This window comes from Lytechinus pictus, chromosome 4 (assembly GCF_037042905.1).
Source record: "Lytechinus pictus isolate F3 Inbred chromosome 4, Lp3.0, whole genome shotgun sequence".
Lineage (NCBI taxonomy): Eukaryota > Metazoa > Echinodermata > Echinoidea > Temnopleuroida > Toxopneustidae > Lytechinus > Lytechinus pictus.
In genome coordinates this window covers 7,501,109-7,522,499 of record NC_087248.1, presented here as the reverse complement: position 1 = coordinate 7,522,499, position 21,391 = coordinate 7,501,109, and the positions used below count along the sequence as shown (strand labels likewise).

General features: G+C 34.7%; 1 protein-coding gene across 4 annotated transcripts; it reads right to left on the bottom strand.

Annotated features, from left to right (window-relative positions):
• Positions 1-5,163: 5,163 nt before the first annotated feature.
• On the bottom strand, positions 5,164-17,351 carry LOC129259618 (transmembrane protein 50A-like). 4 transcript variants are annotated; one of them, XR_010293336.1, is made up of 9 exons: positions 17,254-17,345; positions 14,369-14,512; positions 13,517-13,629; positions 11,843-11,910; positions 10,988-11,095; positions 10,329-10,389; positions 8,745-9,061; positions 5,985-8,554; positions 5,164-5,754 (listed from the first exon to the last, which is right to left on the bottom strand). XR_010293336.1 is itself a non-coding variant. In XM_064098299.1 (8 exons), exons 2-7 carry the CDS (start codon positions 14,468-14,470, stop codon positions 9,016-9,018), a joined length of 498 nt encoding a protein of 165 aa, XP_063954369.1. In that variant the 5' UTR covers positions 14,471-14,512; positions 17,254-17,345; the 3' UTR covers positions 5,164-8,139; positions 9,003-9,015. The 4 variants fall into 4 exon arrangements, 1 of the variants encoding a protein (XP_063954369.1); XR_010293337.1 differs by having other exon boundaries at positions 5,985-8,139; positions 9,003-9,061; XR_010293335.1 differs by having other exon boundaries at positions 5,164-8,554; positions 17,254-17,351.
• Between the last annotated feature and the right edge of the window lie 4,040 nt (positions 17,352-21,391).

Sequence of the window (21,391 nt, the reverse complement as noted above, 5' to 3'; positions counted from 1 at the left end):
CCCGATTGTGATTAACATCAGGAAAAATTTGACAAGCAGAAATTTGTTGTCCACTAACAGATATGGGGGGGGGGGGTGTCTGACTTCATTCAAACTTTCAACTATCTGCTTTTCTGATTTGCTTTTAATAAAAATCAATTTCTATTGGATTCTTCTATAAAGCAAACTTAAAGCCTACTTTCAAACCTAACATCAACCCTTATCCTAATATTTTATTTATCTTTAGAGAAATTGAGATATGAGCAATAGTTGCGAAGCTCATTGTTATTAGCCTTTTCGTGGATCACATTAGCTAGTGATATTTTATCTTTGATGTTTCAATGTTATAATGGGCTTAAAATATTAAAAGAAAGAGCAGATGCCCTTTTTTCTGATAGTGCAACACATTAGTAGGCAAAGATAGAGAGATTTGAATTTATATGTTTTCACTGTACATATTATTATTTGCACAAAGTGATTTTTATCTTCTCACAAATTTTATACTGTTATATGGTGTACAGATTTACATTGTTGAATTCCAAATGTGTTGGAGATCTGTCTTTTCAATTCCATGTGTGTTTGTATGTGCTTGTACATTCATTAGCACTATAGAGTATGAAAGTCGATCTTAGTGGCAGAATTTTTTAAAATCGACAAGTTTGTGCCAAAGGCCTCCATTTCTCTATTGATGCCCATGTTGTGAATAGATCTCTGTTGCATTTGTGATGTGTACTGTTGACAAACATTACAAATGGCTGTTTTTATGTAGGGTCATATGAACATGTAATAAACCCATCAAGCAGTAGAGACATGGGAAACATGGATAGAGTCAAGAAAAGAGCCAAGCATTGGGTAATACTGTATAAGCCAATATTTTCAAATACAGATATTTTCGCGATTTTGGACTGAGAGGGGAAATTCGTGAGAGCATATTTTCACTATTTTTGTGAATTTTTTTTCATTTTTTTTAAATTGCCTCATTTTGAAGTGGAAATTTTCGCGAGGACTGACTCGTGAAATTCGTGAAAATTAAACCACAGTGAAAATAACCACTGTGTGCTTATGGTAACTTTGCCATTATTATAACCCCTAATGACCGCTGAGCACTGTAAACCTGGCACTGATACCATTGATTACTATGCTAACAGAATTTAAAATTCTTTCTGAAATAGGCCCCTTCTCTGCGCAATGTGTGGGATATTTCATCTACTACCTTTGATTCTTATAGAGAAAATATGTTAAAAAAACAAACCAGTCTGCCTTCCCCGTCAATGTTTTATTTGTAAAATAATGTCAAAACTTTCTACTTTATTTATTTTTTTTTTTGGGGGGGGGGTCAGGCAGAAGGTTGCAAAGGTACAAGGGGTGATCTAACCCCCCCCCCCCCCCATTCTTATCCAAAATAGCCCTCCAAATGATGTCCCAAAAGAGCCCCCCTTGAATTACTATTGTTTGATAAATACATTGTTATTTAGCACAAACAGAAGAAGGAAAAAAATAGCCCCATTCAGAAAATGTTACCATGATATTTCCCTTGCTGGGGCCTCTGAAAATATAATTTGTATGGCACCCACCCCCCCCCCCCTCCCTATATCCCACCCTACCCCCATTTTTAAATAGTTGTACATACACCTTGGTATTGTTTCATGAAATATGTGTAATTGTGTCTGTGTATTGCTACCTGTGATTAATTAAATCCTGAAATATATTGTCAAAAATGATAGAACATTATTGTCTCATGTCCAAATTTCAGTGCGATTTTATAATAAATTTATGGCACTATAAAACGTACATTACTAATTGCCATGCATCAAATGCAATGGTCATGATAAAATAGATATTCATGTTTGTAACTTTATTTTTTTTCAATCTAAGCATATTCCAAATCATAAAAGTATGTATACTGTCTTAGTACATGTTTTTTAATCACATTAACAGTGAACGTGTATGAAAATCCTATTTTTTCTTATGAATCGGCTTTCAATGAACAAATATACTTGACCTTTGAAAACTGAGTTTTATTTTTTCTTAAAATTGTTGCTCAGGTAAAATATCAGACATTAAGTGCAGGTTTTACTTTATGGGTGTTATGCAGTTTTTATCAAGTTCATATTGAAAAGTGTAGAAGAAACATTTTCATTTTTAGTTGAATTGGTGTCCTATGACATTTAAATGTGTTAACCTCTTTTTATTCTACTTCCCTATTTGTAGTCATTGAGTTTATGGTGAATGGCTTTTATAAAATTTCACTTTTTATTCCAATTTTCTATTTCTAGTAGAGTATATGTTAAATAGCCTTCAAAATAGCAATTTTTACTTTTTCTTCTATAACATGAAATTGGTTTCTATGCTGCAATTTTGAGGTGATTTCTATTAATGTCCTTTTCATATCCTTTGTCTTTCTTTTTCATGAAATTTGATGTATATACTTGTAACTTTTCTTGTATACAATGAGTATCCATTTCTGTATATTGAAATTACAGATTGTGCACCAAATAAAAATATCAATAAGCATTGATTTGTGTGTGATAAGTGTTATCATTGCTGAATGATTTTTGCGTTTTAACCTTTAGGGAACACACCACTATTTATTTATCCGTAGGCTCATGTGTTGATAATGAGATTTGATATAATCACCCTAAATATATCAGAATGACTCCCGGGGGGGCCACTTCCATTGACGAGTGGATACCATGCGCGACCATGGGGTCTCGAAAAGCACCCTAAACACATATTTTCCATACTCTGAAAATGCACCCCTTAAGAAGTATTTGTGTGTGAAAACCTACCCTTAACAAGTATGGAAACTAAACAATACTCGTGGCAAGTATTCCCTGAATTGACCCCCGAAACAAGTACAATGATATGTCACTGTCGTCGGTTTTACCTAATTGGGTTTAGTACAGCCCCTGCACCTCCCACATCTCGCGCAAAATCATACTCTAAACACGTAGTGTTGACTATTGGGGCAAAAACTACATCCTTTATAAAACATTTTAGTCTTAATTTTTCACACCCTCGCAAATTTGACCCTAAACACGTAGCTTTCCTAGCGAAAATAGATACCCTTTTTTCATTATTTTAGTGTTTTTGACACCCTTATTACGTTACGTACGTAACGTGCCCCGTCTTGAAAAAGACATCCTTTTTACGTGTTTTTTTGGTCGCGCATGGTATCCACTCGCCAATGAAAGTGGCCCCCCCCCCCCCCCCCCCTGATGACTGGATTATCAAGTGTCAGATTCTGAGCTCAGATATTTTTTAAAGATGTAGTATGACCACATTTCAACTAATACCAGTTGTGGTAACGATCTCAAAATGAGTTCGAACAGAATCCAATGAAATTACCACAAAAGTGTTTGTATGTATAACTAAAAAATATGTGCCAAATAACTCTAAAAGAAAATACAAAGTTGCTGAGAAATGAGCAAAATAAGCATGGTATTCCATCAAATGTCGGGTATTGTTCGAAACAATATTAATACACTGTCCCACATATGCTTTTTTGTGTTAAAGATCATCAGAATTATCGATTTTGAGCTAGGATTTCATGATTTTACAAAGTTAAGTTTTCATTACCAGATGTAGATGTATGATAATAATTTGAAAATGAAACTTGATTTAAAAGACTTTCTCATTTAATAATTGTTTGCTGCAATTATTTCCACTGAAATGTATTCAAATCCTTGAAATGCAACAATCTGTGTGTAGATGTACCACATTCAGTTCATGTAACTGAAAAGGTATACTCCGTTTGGGCTTGCCTTGTCTGGATTTGGGGGGGGGGTAAGGTTATGCCCCTCAGGTAGGCACCACAAGCAGTGATGCCAAGTGCTAATTATTCCTTGTCTTAATTTAAAAGATTTTATACCTTTTTTCAATGAAAATACTGCAGTTCTTTTTACTATGCTGGCATCCCTGCACAGGTTTTATTTTGGTTCGTTTTTGCTTCGGTGTGACTCAGTTTATTGAATCCCTTTTTTTCTGTCCCTAATATCTCCCCCTCCCCCCCCCCATGTTTAAAATATTTTTCCCCACCCCCTTCTCTCTATGATCTATACCATCTCTCTCTCTCTCTCTATCCCTCTCTCTCTCTCTCTCTCTCTCTCTCTATCCACCACCTTTTCATCTGTCACTTTCTCATAAATGATTCAAATACTCTTCCCTCCTAATTCCCTTCCTTGTCTCGTGCACACACATGCATATATTTTCGGAATGAATACTTTGTTCAAATTTGAAATTGCTGTGGACATAAGCTCATGATGAGAGACCCACAGGTCACACTAATTGAGTTCTTTCAAGCCTGGTTGGGGAAAATCCAAAGACATTCAAATATATTTAAAGGACAAGCTCACCCCAACAAAAAGTTGATTTCAATAAAAAGAGAAAAATCAAATCAGCATAGCACTGAAAATTTCATCCAAATAATAATAGCCAGTTTTATATAGCACTTTTCCCAGAACGGCTCAAAGTGCGTTACAGCCTTTTATTAGACATAAGCTAAGAACATTCTGGCATTTTTAATTTTTTCCCATTTTTACGTTATTTACTAATCATAGGCCCCATTGCATAAAAGTTACCATTATGGTAACTTTGTCATCCAATGGTAACTTGCATGGAATCCTTGATTCTGATTGGCTGTTGATCAGCATCACCATGGTAGTTACCATTGGATGGCAAAGCTACCATAATAGTAATTTTTATGCAACAGGGCCCTGGTCGGTATGCAAATGAGGGGACTGATGATGTCGCCCATTCAATATTTATTTTTGTATTTTGTCATATGAAATATTTTAATTTTCTCATTGTCATGTGAAACAAAGTTTTATTCCTTCCTGAACATGTAGAATTGCCATCGTTTTAATATTTTCTGGTTCAGTAAAGTTGGTCCCTATTGTAATATTCGTAAAAATTGAAATTTTCTATTATAGAATATAATTATAAAACAAGAAATAGTGAGGGATCTCATCGACTCTCTTTGCATATCAATGAGTTGTGCATACATGTCATAACTTTCTTATTTTACATCCGATTTTGATGAAATTTTCAGCGATATGTTTGTTTGAATATTCTTTATTGATTCAAATCAACTTTTTCCTGGGGTGGACTTGACCTTTAAATTATTTGGCTTGTGCCCTCCTAGGCACAGATGATGTAAATACAAAAAAATAATATCTTTTCATATTTTTGTTGAATTATTCAATTTATTAAAGAACAAGTGATCACCTGAAGCATTAACTGCTTTAAACCATCAATATCTACAATACATCCATATCTCTACATAAATCCTCATCAGAAAGTCCTAAAACTTGACATTGAATTCCATTCCAGCCACAATGTGTAGGAAGGAATTTAGTGTTTTAATCATGGTCACAAATCCTGAACCGTAACATACTTCCATTGTTTTAATGGTGTACCACACTTTCTCAAAGACTTCAACTTTGGAGTACCATTCTGATCGCTGCTATGGTGCCCGGGCTATATGGTGCATGCCAAATATACAATGGGTTAATTTCAAGTACAGCAATTGTGTTGAGAGTGAGATAAAGGCTGCTGAACCGAGCTCCCAACGCCAACTAGTTTAGAAAGATGATACGATGGTATTATCAACAGCTCATAATGTCGCACCTTTGTCCAACAATCTAAACTCGTGCAAGAAGTCTTGATGATAAAAATTGATGGAATCGGGGAGAAATGCCGAAAATCTCTTTGTAGAGAATGCAAAATTAAAACTTACTTCAGTGGCTCATTGCATAAAACTTTTGCCATAAATTTCTTCTCTTTTTGACATAAAATTTTTTAATGTGTAATTTTTAATGGTATAATTTTGTTTGCCAGAGTTTTTTTATGGCAAAAGTTTTATGCAACAGGTCCCAGGAAACCCAAAGAAGCAACAATTGAGATAACATTGAAATGTATAAAGCGTTGATAACTTCCACTCGACTTAACTTTAAAAACCTAAATTTACTGTGATGTGTTTATTTGGCTCATGATCTTGAGATCACTAACACCAACACAGAAAAATTGAAATAATGGTTTCCCCAATCCATAGGGGTAGGTGATGGTGCATGGGGAAATTACACATAGATCGTCAACACCAGCTGTAACACTCGGTTCTGAAGACGACATTCAACACCAGCGCCCAACATGAACTGCCTTTCCAAAGTCAGCATGTTTTAAAACATCTTAATTAATGCACATGAAAACCTTCACCATAAAATAAAGCAATTTATTGAAAAACATAAAGATGTCTTTATGCAGTAATAATGGTTTAAGATAGCAAACCAGATTGGCTTGATACTCTCATTTAGGCTCTGATATGTGCCTACATTTGTACATTCATCTTCATTTAATATGACATAAAGAAGGTGGTATATTCACATCTTGCATAAATACAATACTACAAAAAGACTTATTTACCTTGCACATGGAACTTGAAAGTTGATTGATATTCAATCTAGATTCTACAAATATATGTAAATGATTTATTTACAAAGACATAATATAACTCAATGTTTCTATTTTGCAGTCCTCTCTAATGCATTTTGTAAATTAATTGAGTGGCATTGTAGGATAAAAAAATGCAACAGGGAGCTGGAAATTATTAGATGAATGAAAATCATATCTTCAAACATGTGTATTGTACATAAATGAATTACATGTATATAATTATAGGTTTTGAAATTAGAAATATCAATTGAGTTGAACTTTAGAAAAACAATGAAAATTTTTTTTTTTCATTTTATAAATTGTAGCAAATTCAGAAACTTGGTTTACACAACATCCGAATAGCATTACATATTTCACCATTTCAAATTCCGGAAGGAAAAGTAAGTGATTTCCACTTTAGAAAGGAAGAGTCCTCAAATCTTCAAGAAAAAAACGCCCTTTGGGGTTGGATTCCCCTTAGATTTATTTCTATATATTGAAATCTAAACTCTTTCCATATGTAATGTATTAATAAAAATAGAAGTATTAATTTCAATTATGAGATTTGAAATAAATATACATGTACCTGTTCATTAAAACCTTTATTGTACTCGTCACACAAGCTCTCACTGTTTGTTACATATCAGCTCATCTCCTCTGTGACATAAAAAAATTTATGAAATATACATGAATATCCTTTTTAGCATCGAGTCTAATGACGCAAGGGTGACGACAATTGCTCCTGCGACATTTGCTCCAGTCTTAATAATTAAGTGGACAAAGGATTAGAGTTAGGATAGTAACAGAGTTTTTGGTTCAGAATAGTGTAAGCACATCGTGCTGCACTCAAACCAGGTGAGGTGAATGGGTACCCAATTCCTCGGATGCTTGAGCGCCAATGGCGGCTCGGCTACAGCCGGGGTAATAATATTTTTATACCAAATGTAAAGCACAGTAGAGTATTTCAATATAGTAGCTGCGCTATATAAATGGTCCATATTAGTAAGATAAGGATTAGGGTTCATTTAGTTTTCAAGGATAGTTTGGCTTAACCTGCAGATTTTCCATCAGAGCAATTGTCGCCAGAGCAAATGTCATGAAACTGACTCATGACCCTTAACCTCAGCAAAACATTAGTACACCATACCATCTCCTCATAAATATTCAATGACTAATAAATTAAATATATGAAAACTATAAACCTGTATATTTTGACATGATAAAACAATAATACTATACATTTTTTTTTTAAAGAGGATATAACCCTTCTTTCAAGACTGCAATAAACATGACATGTAAAGTATTTCACCTGTAAAACACAAAATTTCTAGTTGTGTAAGATTTTCTGTGAATACTTATTCAGACATATAAATAATACATGTAGAGTCATCAAACATATTTTTAGAATTGTTGGGGAGAGGGGCAAAGAGGGGAAGATAACATTTAAAACAACAGGGAAAACAGATTGTGGGAATATCAGGCAGGTAGATGAAATGGTTTAAAAAAATATCCCGTTGATTGAGGAGCAATACCTATTATTCACCAGGGGATCAAACTTTACCACATCTACAACATGATTCGGTATAACCACTAAATGCTGACCAGAAAGTCCAAATATATTCATAATCATGTTTGATTTGTGAATTGAAGTCACTTTGTGAAAATTCTGGGTCAGACCCAGAACAAATTCCAACAGAAATTTTAACCTTTTATCATCCTCCAAAGTCCCTTCTGTAAAATAAAAGAAATCCAAATACAAAAAAGTTTTTCTTTCAAAGTTGGAAAAAAATACCTGTTTTTTAATTTGACTATACTTTTAGTACATAGAAACAAAAGAAATGTAATATTTTTTTGTGTGTGGATCTAGGCAGTGTTATCTTGAACAAAATCTCACTTTGCAGATTATATGAATTTCCAGGGAAATGCTTCACCTTAATCCTCAATCATACTGCTTGATGTGAGGATTCTTGGCCAAAAAGTTCTCATCTCAAAATTTGGACGACAAAAAATCTGAACATTTTTGGAAAGTTTTGTCAATTGGAACAATTTATTCTAAATAGTTGATAATAAATATTTTTTATGTACTTTGATAAGGAATGGTAATGTGCTGCACATAAATGATGAACGTTGAAAGGGGTGGAGGGTTCTGATATACTCAGGGGTGTGAGTGGTCACAAATAAAAAGATCTGAAAAAAGCTGAAGAGTGTTGAAAAAGTCTGAAATAGAAAGAGCTCCCATACTTTTTGTACAGAGGAAAGCCAAAAATAAGCTGAAATTAAGCTGAAAATCAAAACCAAAAAAATCTGAAATCAGATAAAAATCTGATCTCTCACACCCCTGTATATTGCAGGACTCATCTGAAACATTGAAATACAGAATTTTAACTTCAAATTCAGGGTATATTCTGCAACATCTGTTAAAGTAAAACTGATAATCCATTATACTTCATAACAATTAGTGACACCTTGTCATAAAAGACCAAATTATTCCATAGAGAATATTAGAACAGCAATATGAAAAATAACTAAAATCTATGGGCAAGTCAGATATAATAACCAAGACCTCATTAACAACTTTCATAAAGAGAAATTACTTTTTGTATTCCTTCAATCATATAAATCTTCTGTTCTCCCAAATTTGAAGATGAGTCCTCTGAAAGAAAAACAAAACAGGAAAATAAGTTATAAGGGTGGTTTATTTTAAAGGTCTTTGAGAGTTATATATGACTTTTATCCACGATGACTGACCCATTCTTGGAGGTACCAAACCAGGGCCCCATCTTACAAAAAGTTGCGATTGATCAAATCAACCACAACTATAGACAGCCAACAACTTTGACATCTAACATGCATGTTGTTTTTTTTATTTGCTGTATATTCATACATTGTTTTCTTGAAAACTCAGTGTGCTTCTCTTTGTTTACAAAGTACAATGTTCGAATTTCCTGCAAAAATAATTATGACGTTGGTGGATTTCCATACAGTTGAAAATGATTGTATCAATCGTAACTCTTTGTACGATGGGGCCAAAATTCTTTTTCATTTTTATTCCCATCAACTAAAGCAAAATATCTGCTGGGGCCCATCTTACAAAGAGTTGTAATTGATCCGATCAATCGCAAATATGGAAAGCCAGGATAGTCAACATATTGAATGCAGAATTGTTCAGAATTTTTTTCTAGATATGATATTTATTCATAAATTCATTGATTTCTTGGCAATTTGGTGTGTTCTTCTTTGTGTACAAAGGACATTTTGCAAATTTCCTGTAGAAAAAGTTATGACACTGATGGATTTCCATAGAGATATGACTGATTGGATCAATCGTATCTCTTTGTAAGATGGGGCCATAATGTACAAATGTGTAGAGTAAAGAGTTTACAATTTATTAAAAGTGATGAGAAAATTCCCTTCATATATGTTAAAGCAGGAACAAAATTTGGGAACGAGTATCCAGTTTAGCACAATAACAGGTTATCTCTTGAGTATAAAGTAAACTTTCAAACAGCTCTTTGAAAAAAAATATAAGCATGCATGGATAAATATATTAATGCATGTAAAAAAAAATCATAAAATGTATAGTTTGATATAAAATCAATTGAATAAATTAACAAATAAAAGCAATAGTTACATATTCAATTTCAATTTCAATTCAATTTTTATTTCATTTCTATTCAAACATAATACAAAGTAATATAAAACGGATACAATTTTACAGATGAACATTCTTATCTCATAAAAAGAAATAAAAAAGTATAAAAGTGAGCATAAATGGAAACTCTCTTTCCCCTAAAATTTTGCTAATATAACTGAGGTCTAATCACAAGTTTCCCCTAATAATGCAAAGCAAACAATAAAATGTTCAAAAATTTAAGCATACAGAATTTTAAGACAAAATGTATTTGATACAATGTCCTTACCCAATGAAAATCAGGAAATTTTGCAAGAAAACGGCCACACCGGGATAGGCATTTAGAGCGTCTGCAAATGAAAATATATGAAAAGGAAAATCAAAAGCCTAAATATGTATACTTGCCATCATAATTAGCAAACTACTTATTACACCCCTCTTCAAACATCCTGCTATATTATCTTTTGCAAAAGGCCTTTTTTTAACCACATACCAGGGTATGGTATTGAATACCAACCTCAAAATAGTTTCCAGATCCATGCACGTAAACTATACGCACATAAACTATATATATATATATATATATATATATATATATATATATATATATATATATATATATATGGACTACCCAAACATGGAAAATAACAATCCCACATCTCCAGTTACCATGTATAATGGAACTTATAGAGAGCAGAATATGATGTTGAAAATAAAATTTTGTTTTGATTTTATTAATTTGAATTTTCTTACTTTGCCCAAACAACAGAAACTACATTCAATCCAAGAAATGTATAGCCTCTTGATATTAAACAATGTAAATATAAGTAATGACCTGCAATTTAACATAAATCATTTGTGTCAAAGCACTAGCTACAATGATATGTCGTGGGAGAAAAGGAGATTTATCATGGGAGTGCTACTTCTAGGTGATGAAGATTAACTCACCTGGGTTATTCTTGGGATTAACAACGTAGTCTTCAAAAAGGATCCACATTGATGCAATCAACCCAGCAAAAGACAGCACAAATCCAACGAAAAGCCAAATTCTTGCACCTGAAGAAAAAATTTGTAGTTGCACGCAGGTGTTGATCCAGATTTAATAAAAAGGGGACAGAGTTAGTACTGTAGGTTGATTGAAGGGTTCTAACCCCTAAAAAATCTAACAAGCAAGAAACTGGGGAAATGTCCAGCTTGGGGCATTATGCCCTTTCCAGTATAAAATTCAGACTGCTATATGACAGGGAGTGTTTCATCAACATTTCTGTCTGACAAGTTGTCAGATCTGACAACTCTCCTTGATTTTGATTGGCTGAGTATCTATTTTACTATGGTAACTGTCAGATAAACAGGACTCGTCGGACGTTTTATCTGACAGGTTCTGTTTTATCCAACAGTTACCATAGGAAATGTGCTTCTCAGTCAAACAGAATCAAGAAAAGTTGTCAGATCTGGGGAGCATTTCATCAACATTTTTGTCTAACAAGACATCAGATCTGACAACTTTCCTCAATAGGCTGAGAAGCATTTTTACTATAGAAACTGTCTGATAAGATGGGATTTGTCGGATAAAACGTCTGACAAGTCCTTTCATAAACACTCCCCTGATCTGACAACTTGGTCAGACGATAATATGTTGATGAAATGCTCCCAAGGGATGTACAACTGCAAACTACAAAAACGTGGTTCATTATACGGTATAACCAAATTTTATTATTGCAGATATCCCCTCATGCATACAATTATTACAAAAAAATGAAATATATGAACCAAATATTTCATTTTGATGAACACCATCCTTACCAGTTTGTCCCATACATCCTTCATTGTAAGATTCTCCTCTGACCTGCCCACTAGATACTGCGTTTATCCTACAAAAATATGAAAAAAGTAATGAATATGGAGGTAACGGTGGAGGTATAAGGTGGTGGTTGTGGTGGTGATAAGCAGAATGTGAAACAATTCCAGAGAATGAAAAAAGAAGAGCTAAATACCAAATGTAATACATTTCAAGTTAATTTTGTTCAAACATATTTACGTATAATATTCTTGGTGTCTTGGATATCTTCAACACCAGCTGATCATTCATTCGCAATTATTAAGGTTATTGCCCTCTCGCTTTGGTATTTAACAAATTTCCAAAATCTAGCCCCCTTAAAACTTCTGTCCCAATGGGTCAGATGCATAAAAAGTAGCAATTGCTTTTGCTTGGCTTATGCTTGATTCCGTATGCATAAAAATGAGCGAGCAAATGCATTTGCTAGTAAGTTCAAGCAATCGGTAACTGACTGAGGAAAACATGTTATATGAAAGAAGCAGTAATTTGCACTGCCACGCCTTTGTGTTCGAGTCCTGCCTTTTTTGTGAGTCGTGTTCTTACCAGCGTGACACCGCTATTGTTCAAACCGCTACGATTGCTTTCTGAAGGCAAGAAAACAGTTCAAGCACTAGCAAAGGGTTGTGCATATAAAACAAAGCAATTGCTGAAGCATGATCTTTTGCTTGGCCAGATATTGCTTCTGCTTGAAGCAATTGCTTGCCAGCAATCGCTACTTTTTATGCATCTGACCCATTATCCTGCAAGCACATTTGAAATCTCAGGAAATATTTCTAAATGTCATGAAATCTTAGTTCTTTTCATGGGAAAATAAGTTATTTATCCTGTCAAAACATTGTCCACATATAGACTATGAATGATTTTCTCATAATTACCATATGTGACCTGCCACTCCAAAACCAACCAAAGCCCCAAAAAATAAACTGAGATTTTTATTGAACTTGAAAAACACACATACTAAGCTTTAAAGTGGTATATAACTTTATCAAGAATAACACACACAAGTACTTGATTGAATATAGACGAAATTCAGAGAGAGTTTCAAAGAATGAGGTGAACACATGGTTTGAAATCAAGGGTTCACTCAAGCATGAGATGTGCACACTGTACAATCTCAGTGAAACTTTCAAGAAGTCTGAAGAGAAAATGGTGTCAGAAAACTATTGTATCTTTATGAGAAAAATTAATCTTTCAGACTAATTAGTAAATATAAAACTGTCCCCCTCACAGTCAATATATTTTGGTAGTAATGAGTTATGACCTGGGTTTATCTTAATCTTTATTATGTTTTGTGTCTTTATGCACCTTGTAAATTTCTTTACTTATTGTGATCCCAATTAAGTGATATATTAAGTGATATCAAATCAATTTTTCACTTTTGAAGGCCAAACTACTATTTATGTTAACTTAATATAGAGAAAGTTCCCTGGCATCTTATTTGTTGGTTTAGGGTGGCGGATCAATGAAAGAAGTTCTGAGGCCCGTAACACAAAGCATAAAACAAAACGTAAAAAAAAAGCATAGCAATCATCATACAACACTTGATTACGATTGATTGCATTGACTACAATGTATAATTAAGCATACAATCAATCGCTAACCTTCGTGTTACGGGACCCAGGTCACTACCATATACTTACATGAAGAATGCTATAGTAGACACCACACCGCACGCATGGTAGGCATGCTTCATTTCACTGTTATCTGGAAACACAACAGCAGCATCAATGATCACCCACCATCCTCCAAAGAACTGGAATAAAAATAAACATTCTTGATAATTGGAATGAATTTCTGCTTTTTACTCCCCTGTATAATCTAATTCTCCACTTCTTCACCACTTTCTGTTTTTCTCTCAACCTCACTCAATTTTCTCTTTCTATTTTGAGGACATACCCCCTCTCTCCTCTTCTTCTCTCTCCCTCCTCCCCTTTGCTTATTTATCTCATTCTCAAACTTCTATTTATGAGATACATCTTTAATTGGAGATAAGTTTTGATGTAGAATACTGTAATTACGTTTTTATTCATTTGCTTTGTTATATCTGTATATTCTACTTCATGAATTTTTGTAAATTGACCCTTTCAGCTTGTGCTGCTGGTCAATTTTTATGTGCATATATACCAATGAATAAAAAAAAAAATAATTGAGTCAACTTGTTGCCTTGAAGTCCACACCTTTCCTCACAGTATAAAAAGTACATCTAATTTCAACAACCTTTCTTGACAATGATTGTAAAACGTTCTACATGCAGATTATCTAGAGATAAATTGAAGGGAAAACAAAGATAAGAGGACAATTAATTAATTTAAAAAAAATTTAATCCAATCTTAACATCAAAAGAAGAAAGGGGATAAATGAGAAGGGAGAGAAACTGGAAAAAGAGACAAACTCAAAAAGTAAAAAAAAAAGGAAAGATAAGAAAAGAACAACAACAGGGAGAAGAAAACAATACAAACAGAATAAAAGACAAAAACAAAAGAAAAACTTACAAGAATGCCAGCTGCAATAGAAGAAATAAAGTTGCGTTTCTCAGGTATAGCATCACAGCACTCCGGGCGAGGACACTGCACTGTGTCTAGAAATCCAGACATGATGATGATAGCAACTGAAATACAGTATCTTAGCAGATTCTTCTGTGTAACACCAAAATGAACAACAAATAAAACATATCACATCACATCACAAAGCATAATGCATTATGCTCCATTATAAGTGGTCATCCACTTGCTTCTCTCTCTAATCAGAGAGAGACAAATAGACATTTATGCTTTAGTCTCAACCTTTTGACTCGGGACTGAAAATTTGTCTAATGATAAATAAAGGTGAAAAAATCCCGAAGTCATGAAAGTAGTGGGATTGCCTTTAAAGTAGGCTTGGGTCATAACATCTATTTTGAAAAACGTTTAATCATTAATAATGAATGGGCAGTTCGGGTTAACTGGCAGGGGTACAACAACAACAAAAAAGAAGAAAAATTAAAACTCTTGGCCTTTCCCAAAAGCTGTTGAAATGTCACATTTCATATCTTTATGTCCATGACTTGGCCATCAATTTTACATATTTCCTTAAAATTTGTTTTTATTTAGTAAAACTATCAAGAAAACTAAGAATATTCCCTTCTTTCTTGACTCTGAAATGCCTGAAAGATCATTTTCAGTCACAATCATATCAGGTAACATGAATGTCTACATGTAAGACCACAATAAAACATGCCAAATTCGGCCAGAACAAATTACGATATTCTTAGTTATAGACCAAAACTTTACATTTTGAGCCAAGGAACATGACAAGAAAAAGTCATTGATATTGAACTTAATTATGCATTTGGAGTAATTTTTTACTTGAAAAATAAAAATCCAATCAAGATCAACGTTTTTTTTTTCAAGTCGAGAAAATGAGCCCGAATGCATAAAAAACTTCCCCAACGTTACGCGATGCTCGCGTCCGTAACGTTGGGGAAGTACAATAAGAAACAAGATGGCGGCGTAAACATCGGGCAAGTCTCTTCCGTCTTTTCACAATATTTTTCTCATTTTTTTGATGAATTCTTGTTTAAAAATAACAAGAGCGTAGAAATGTCGGAAATGAAGTTTTATCCCATCAGTAGAGGCGCACGGCCAATATGGGAGACTCTCTCCAATAGGGGAGACAATCTCCCACATTGGAGACTTGCTTTGCAAAAGGACAAAAGAAACAACACCAACAAAAGCATGATTTTTTCCACCCAAAATTTTGTCTCACAGAGGTCAGAAGCCCATTTGTTTTGTGTGTGATTGACAACAAAAATCCTTATCAAAACAAAAGTAAACCGTGAATTTTTAAAGTAGACAGTGAAAAGGGGTAATTTTTTATGAGGAATCTGCTTATTACATTTTTATTTGCCGCCAAGGTTATTTGCAGCAAATGTATTGTAAACAAAGGAAATTGGACTCCAAAACTGGAGACTGTCTCTAAAATTGGATACCAAAATTCTTTACAAAAGTCTCTGATATTGGAGATAATCTCCCACATTGGAGATAGTCTCCAATATTGGCCGTGCGCCTCTACTGGCTTACTGCCCATGTATAGACTATAGTGATGTAGGCCCTACCACTCTAGGCGACACCCCAATACTTACCCGTGCTAATAAACTGGGACTCCACTCACGCGCATTTGGGCCGCCCTAGCTTAGAACTAAGCAATATTATCTAGAAATTGTTACATTGTAGTCATTAAATATGTTCTATTAAATAAATTGATAATGTTTAATCGGTACTCACCGGTTCTTTTGTTGCATTTTCAGACCATTTCTCACAATTCTTCGTAAATATTTGCGGCAAATTTTGTCGCCATAGACAGCTTAGCATCCATCTTTATTGATAAATGGAGCGCCCTTTAAGATAGTTGTTAATGCCGCGGAGAAATCGTGTTCAAGGCGTTCTTTCTGTTTTATTTTTTATATTGAAGATTGTGCATTTGTTGAATAGCGCCGTCTACGTCAGGTATGAGATCGAGTGTATAAATACACTCTTCCAAAATAATTATGATTCCGACCTGGCGCTGTTTAACTTCAATCTCTTTCACCTAAATTAGCGATGAATGCTAGCATTATAAAATATATATTATTAACGTCTGACGAAAAGAATAACCAACCGATCAGCTGACGAGAACGCGAATCACGTGATCTTCATATCAGCTTCGATCGCGAGTCAGAAGAGAAGAGCAGCTGCCCAGAAAATCAGGAAAAAGCCGTGAAAATGTAAGTTCCCCTTCATTTCTTTCATTTTTTTTTGTTGCTAACGATGCATTTACACTATAAAATTATAATTTAAATAAGAGAAAGGAATATAGCTTGTACTTGTGATATAATATATAAATATCCTGTTCTCAGAGATTTCTAACCAAAAATACTACTGATGTCGCCTATGAGGTCCATACATGTAATGTTGGACCTCATTGGTACTAGGACTAGGAGTGCTAGGAGTGGGCCCTACATGAAATTAGAGCTAGGCCTACTCTGTTTTAGTTTTAGAACTAGAAGTAGAACTAGAAATCTCGGGGGCCGGGTGAAAGTTTCAGGTTTTGGGGTCCTTCGTGTAGGTGAATAGGAAGGACTCCCTGGCTTCATTGAGAGTAAGCCTACGTTAGTAAATGATTTTTACTCTCAAGAAGCCGCCTGGCTACCCCCCCCCCCCCCCTAAAAAAAAAAGATAAAAAAGTGGCAACCGCATTCTTAGCGAGAGTCAATTAGACTAGGATTACACAGCTCGAGATCTTCTCCGAAATATAATTTATAAATCCTCTAATCTCAAACAACAACAAATATTAATACTTCTTAAATATAAATGTAATGTCCACCATTGTATCAGTACTATTTCATTGTATTACTACTTACCGATTATCGGCAGAAGTAGTTGTTTTCACAGCAAAAATGAAATCATCAGATATTTTTGGCACTTGCAGTGTATTTATTTCCTATACTGAATTAAACACGAGAGGGCGGTTATCACCTTGGCTCAAGGCCCTATCACTGAACTAGAGATACGTGGAATACGTGTCCCTATTCCCAACGTACACAAAGCCGTGCGGCAACGAAGAGCATCGGACTTCACGCTCGACTGAGCGCGCCGCCATTTTGCTAGGTCAATACTGGCTAGTCGACAAATGCTGCGTGAAGGCAGATGGGAGAAAGGAACGCAAAGAAAGTGTTCCTTGTGCTGTTTAAAGTTTTAGTTTGCTTTGTTACATCATGAACTATATGTTATTGAATACTTTCATAACTGAAAATGTTGATTTAGTCACATTTTTGTATTAAAAAAAATTTAAAGGGGAGTAAACATACAGACATGAAATCATAAAAACTCGACCTTTTTCACGCGCACACTATGACAAAGAAAGGCCCAACAACAAATTTGCTTTCTGAGTAGGCCTACAATTTGTCTGAACAATAAAGGCCTACAAGCTGGTTGCATTTAAAAAAAAATATTTTAACGATTAGAAATCATGTCCCTTTTCTCTAGCTTTTTTTTTAAACCTCCCTTCTCATTCAACTATTCATCTCATCTCATTTTCTCTGATTTTCCTCTTCTGTCCATCTCTCTTATCCTCCCTTTTCTCCATCCCCTTCTATTTTTTCCATTTCTACTTTCATGCCCCTCTCTCTCTTATTTCTCCCCTTTATATCATCGCGATCTCCCTCTTTATTATTTTTCCTTTCTCTTTGGCTTCTTTCTCTCTGATTTTCCTCTTCTTTATCATCTCTCCCTCTCTTACCTTCCCTTTCTATATATCCCCCTTATATCTCTCTTTTATTTCCCCATCTCCCTTATATCAAGCCCTCTTATCTCCCTCTCGTCTCGCCTTTCTCTCCTCACCTTTTTCTCATTCCTCGTCATTTCCCCCTTTCTCTCACTCTCTCTCTCTCTCTTTGATCTTCCTCTACTTTCCATCTCTTCTCGTTGATCGTCTGTTTCTTGTTTTCTCTCCGGCTGCATCTTTACCATTTTGCCTTTCTCATTTCAACTTTCTCTATATAAATTTTGAGTAAATATTCCCTTCCCTCCCTCTCATACTGTTCAATCACACATTCAGAGTGAAAAATTGGATAGAAGTTTGAGGACAAGAAGGTTGTTACTTTTAATGAGCCTTCAAAGTTGGACCTTCGTGTGCTCAGCCATGAAATATCTACTAAGTACAGTGTATATAAAAATGGGCACAATATAATTTGAATTCTTATGAAATTTAATTTGGAAGAGCATGGATGTTGCACGACATGTGCTTATACGTCAATACACCTTTACATAAAGGAAGGGGTGATGGATAAACAAATTCAACTCTAACAAGTTTACTAATTAGAGCACATGCAGATCAGAAAAGCATAGCAATGGTAATTCCATTTAAAAAGTTGTGGCACTAAATTTCGCTTATTTTCACATACCAAATAATTATATGCATATCCTGGTCAGTATATATGAAATATTCCACATGTCAAAAATTGCACAAAAAGACCACTACCTCTTGTCAAATATTTCCAGGGTGACCAGACGTCCCGTATTTTGCTCCTTTGTCCCGGCGTCCCGACAAACCCTTCCCGGGACACCTATATCTGTCCCGTATTTTTAGAATATTGAACAAAATGTAGTTGATACATTTAAAAGTGACGAATTTTCATCAAATAACTTAACAGATGACGAAGCAGAGACAACAATAAATCGATAACTAAACTTTTGCAAAGTTTTGCGGGTGATTTTTATCCTAACCCAATAGGCCTACATTGCAAACGAGCTGGCTTCCTGCCTGTGTGTGGCAGGCTCTATGCATGTAGGATCGGAGCAGATTCTCAATGGTGCAAACAATCTCACATGATAAACAGTTTTTCCACCAAAATAATCGCAAAATCGGCGGGAAATTTTTATGATCATATATTATAGATTCTCAGATTACTGATTTAATAGGAGGAACAAGTTTTTTTAGTTTTCATAACTGGATCTACATGTAGTTGATTTAGCTTTCGTTTTGAGTCTTGTTGTGTAGGATGCCGGCGCTGTTTCCTCTAATTTGTAAGTTGACAATGTTTCACTTTGAAATTTTATTCATTTCTAAACCACTTAGTTTTTCAAAATTTTAAAGATATATATCTAAAAAACACCAAATATATCATTATCATTTCTGTTAGATGATTGGATTGCTTTTGTTTGCATTGAAGTTTGAACTTTTTCCTCTTTCATTTTTATTCTTCATTCTTCTATCCTTCCTGCTTGCTTTTTTTTGTTCCATCTATCTTTTAATATTTCCTACCTTTCTTTCCTGATCCAGTCTGTGTGTTAATTTTCTTTCTTTCCTTCTTTCTCTCATCTGCCCTTTTTATTTACTTCCTTCTCCCTTCCTCACCTTTAATTTCTTTTCGTTTTTTCTCTCCTTCCATTTTTTTTTCATTCTCTGCTCCCTCCAATCTTTCCTCCCTCTCTTTCATTCTTTCTTTCATTCTTTATTCTATTTTTCCTTCTAATTCTTTCTTTCCCTCCCTCCCTTCCTTCCTTCCCCCTTCCTGTTTTCTTCTTTCTAGTCTTTCTTTCAAAGAATGAAAACATTTTTCTTTCCTTCATTCTTTTTTTCCCTTCTTTTTCTTACTTTTTCTTTCTCACCTTTATTTTGTCTGTCACACATCATCCCTTTCTTTCTTTTTCTTTCTTTCTATATTCGATGAATTCAAAGAATAACGGAAACCTTTTTTTCTCTTTTATTCTTTCTTTCATCGTCTTTTTAATTATTCTTACTTTCTTTCATTTTCCCCTTCGTTTTTTTCTTTCTTCTTTCTCATTTCATTTCTTTTCTTTCTCTCCTTCATTCTTTCGTTCACCCTCCCTCCCACCCTCCCTTCCAATTCTTTATAGTTTTTCACAAGTATAATACTGTGTAGCCTTCTTTGATGATCTTTTTTTATCGATTGTCCCGTATTTCATTTTTTGAAATCTGGTCACCCTGATTTAAACCCTTTTTTTAAACTACATGAATTACCAGGTCCCAGTACATTGTGCATATAGAAATATGTTTGTACATGATTGGCTTACTGACATTAAAATACACTTTGCCACACTAAGTACATCAGTATTAATTTTATATTTATAGAGAAAACATATTGCATCTTGCACATACTTTCAATTGCCTTCTACGGCGCGTTCTCGCGAACAATTGACCTAGCAAAATGGCGGCGGTCACGTGACTTATCGAGTTCGCCGGCGATGTTTTGCTTGGGTGAACACGACTTCCACGTATTTCTAGTTCAGTGGGCCCTATCAAGGTTGCGACAACAGGGGTCAAAGGTCAAATTTGAAGGATCCGAATAGTTCCAACCGGGCCTTTTTGTCGACTGCTACCATTGGAAATGCGTGCAAAATGTTGAATCATTTTGTATAATTATATCGGAAATTGACGTTAGAAATTCATTTTAACGCTGCACATTTATATTAATATATTTGCGGCCACCTAAATTTATCAAATTTGTACGATCTTATAACAAAATACGTGAAATATCGTTGATTTGAAAAATGGCAACCGAGTTCGTCGCACGCCGTAAATGCTCACTGCTGCTGTAGCGAGCGGGACGCTGCACTAATTTTCCCCGGAACTGTTGGGCTGGATGTAAGGTTCTGCTGGTCCCTCACCGGTCGTTTGGAGAGCGAGAGCTGAGGTGAGATGTACCGGTATGTCATGTGGTGCCATAAATTACTATATTTACTAGTCCCTAGCTTCATATCCTAAATTCTTATTGTAGATTTTGTGCCGTTGTAAATTTAGCTGAATTTGATTTTTTTTACCAGTGCAGAGTCCAGAGCTGACCACTCAAAAACATGAATGTACTTTGGGATTGGGCATATCTTTTGCTTGTCTTTAGTTTAACGTTAAAGAGAAATTCCAGTAGTTGCAGTTAACACTGCTTTCATGAGAAAGTCTGTAAAACAAGGCTTAATTGTCAGTATATCGACATCGAAGATCTAGATCTGGTACAGTTACATAAACTGAACTTTGTGAAA

Excerpts from the sequence above, each read along its gene's own strand:
- LOC129259618 (XM_064098299.1), bottom strand. The coding sequence starts at position 14,470 with ATGTCTGGATTTCTAGACACAGTGCAGTGTCCTCGCCCGGAGTGCTGT. Across the intron at positions 10,390-10,987 it reads TAATCCCAAGAATAACCCAG|ACGCTCTAAATGCCTATCCC; the intron begins GTGAGTTAATCT and ends TTTCATTTGCAG. Across the intron at positions 9,062-10,328 it reads AATTTCCTGATTTTCATTGG|AGGACTCATCTTCAAATTTG; the intron begins GTAAGGACATTG and ends TTTTTCTTTCAG.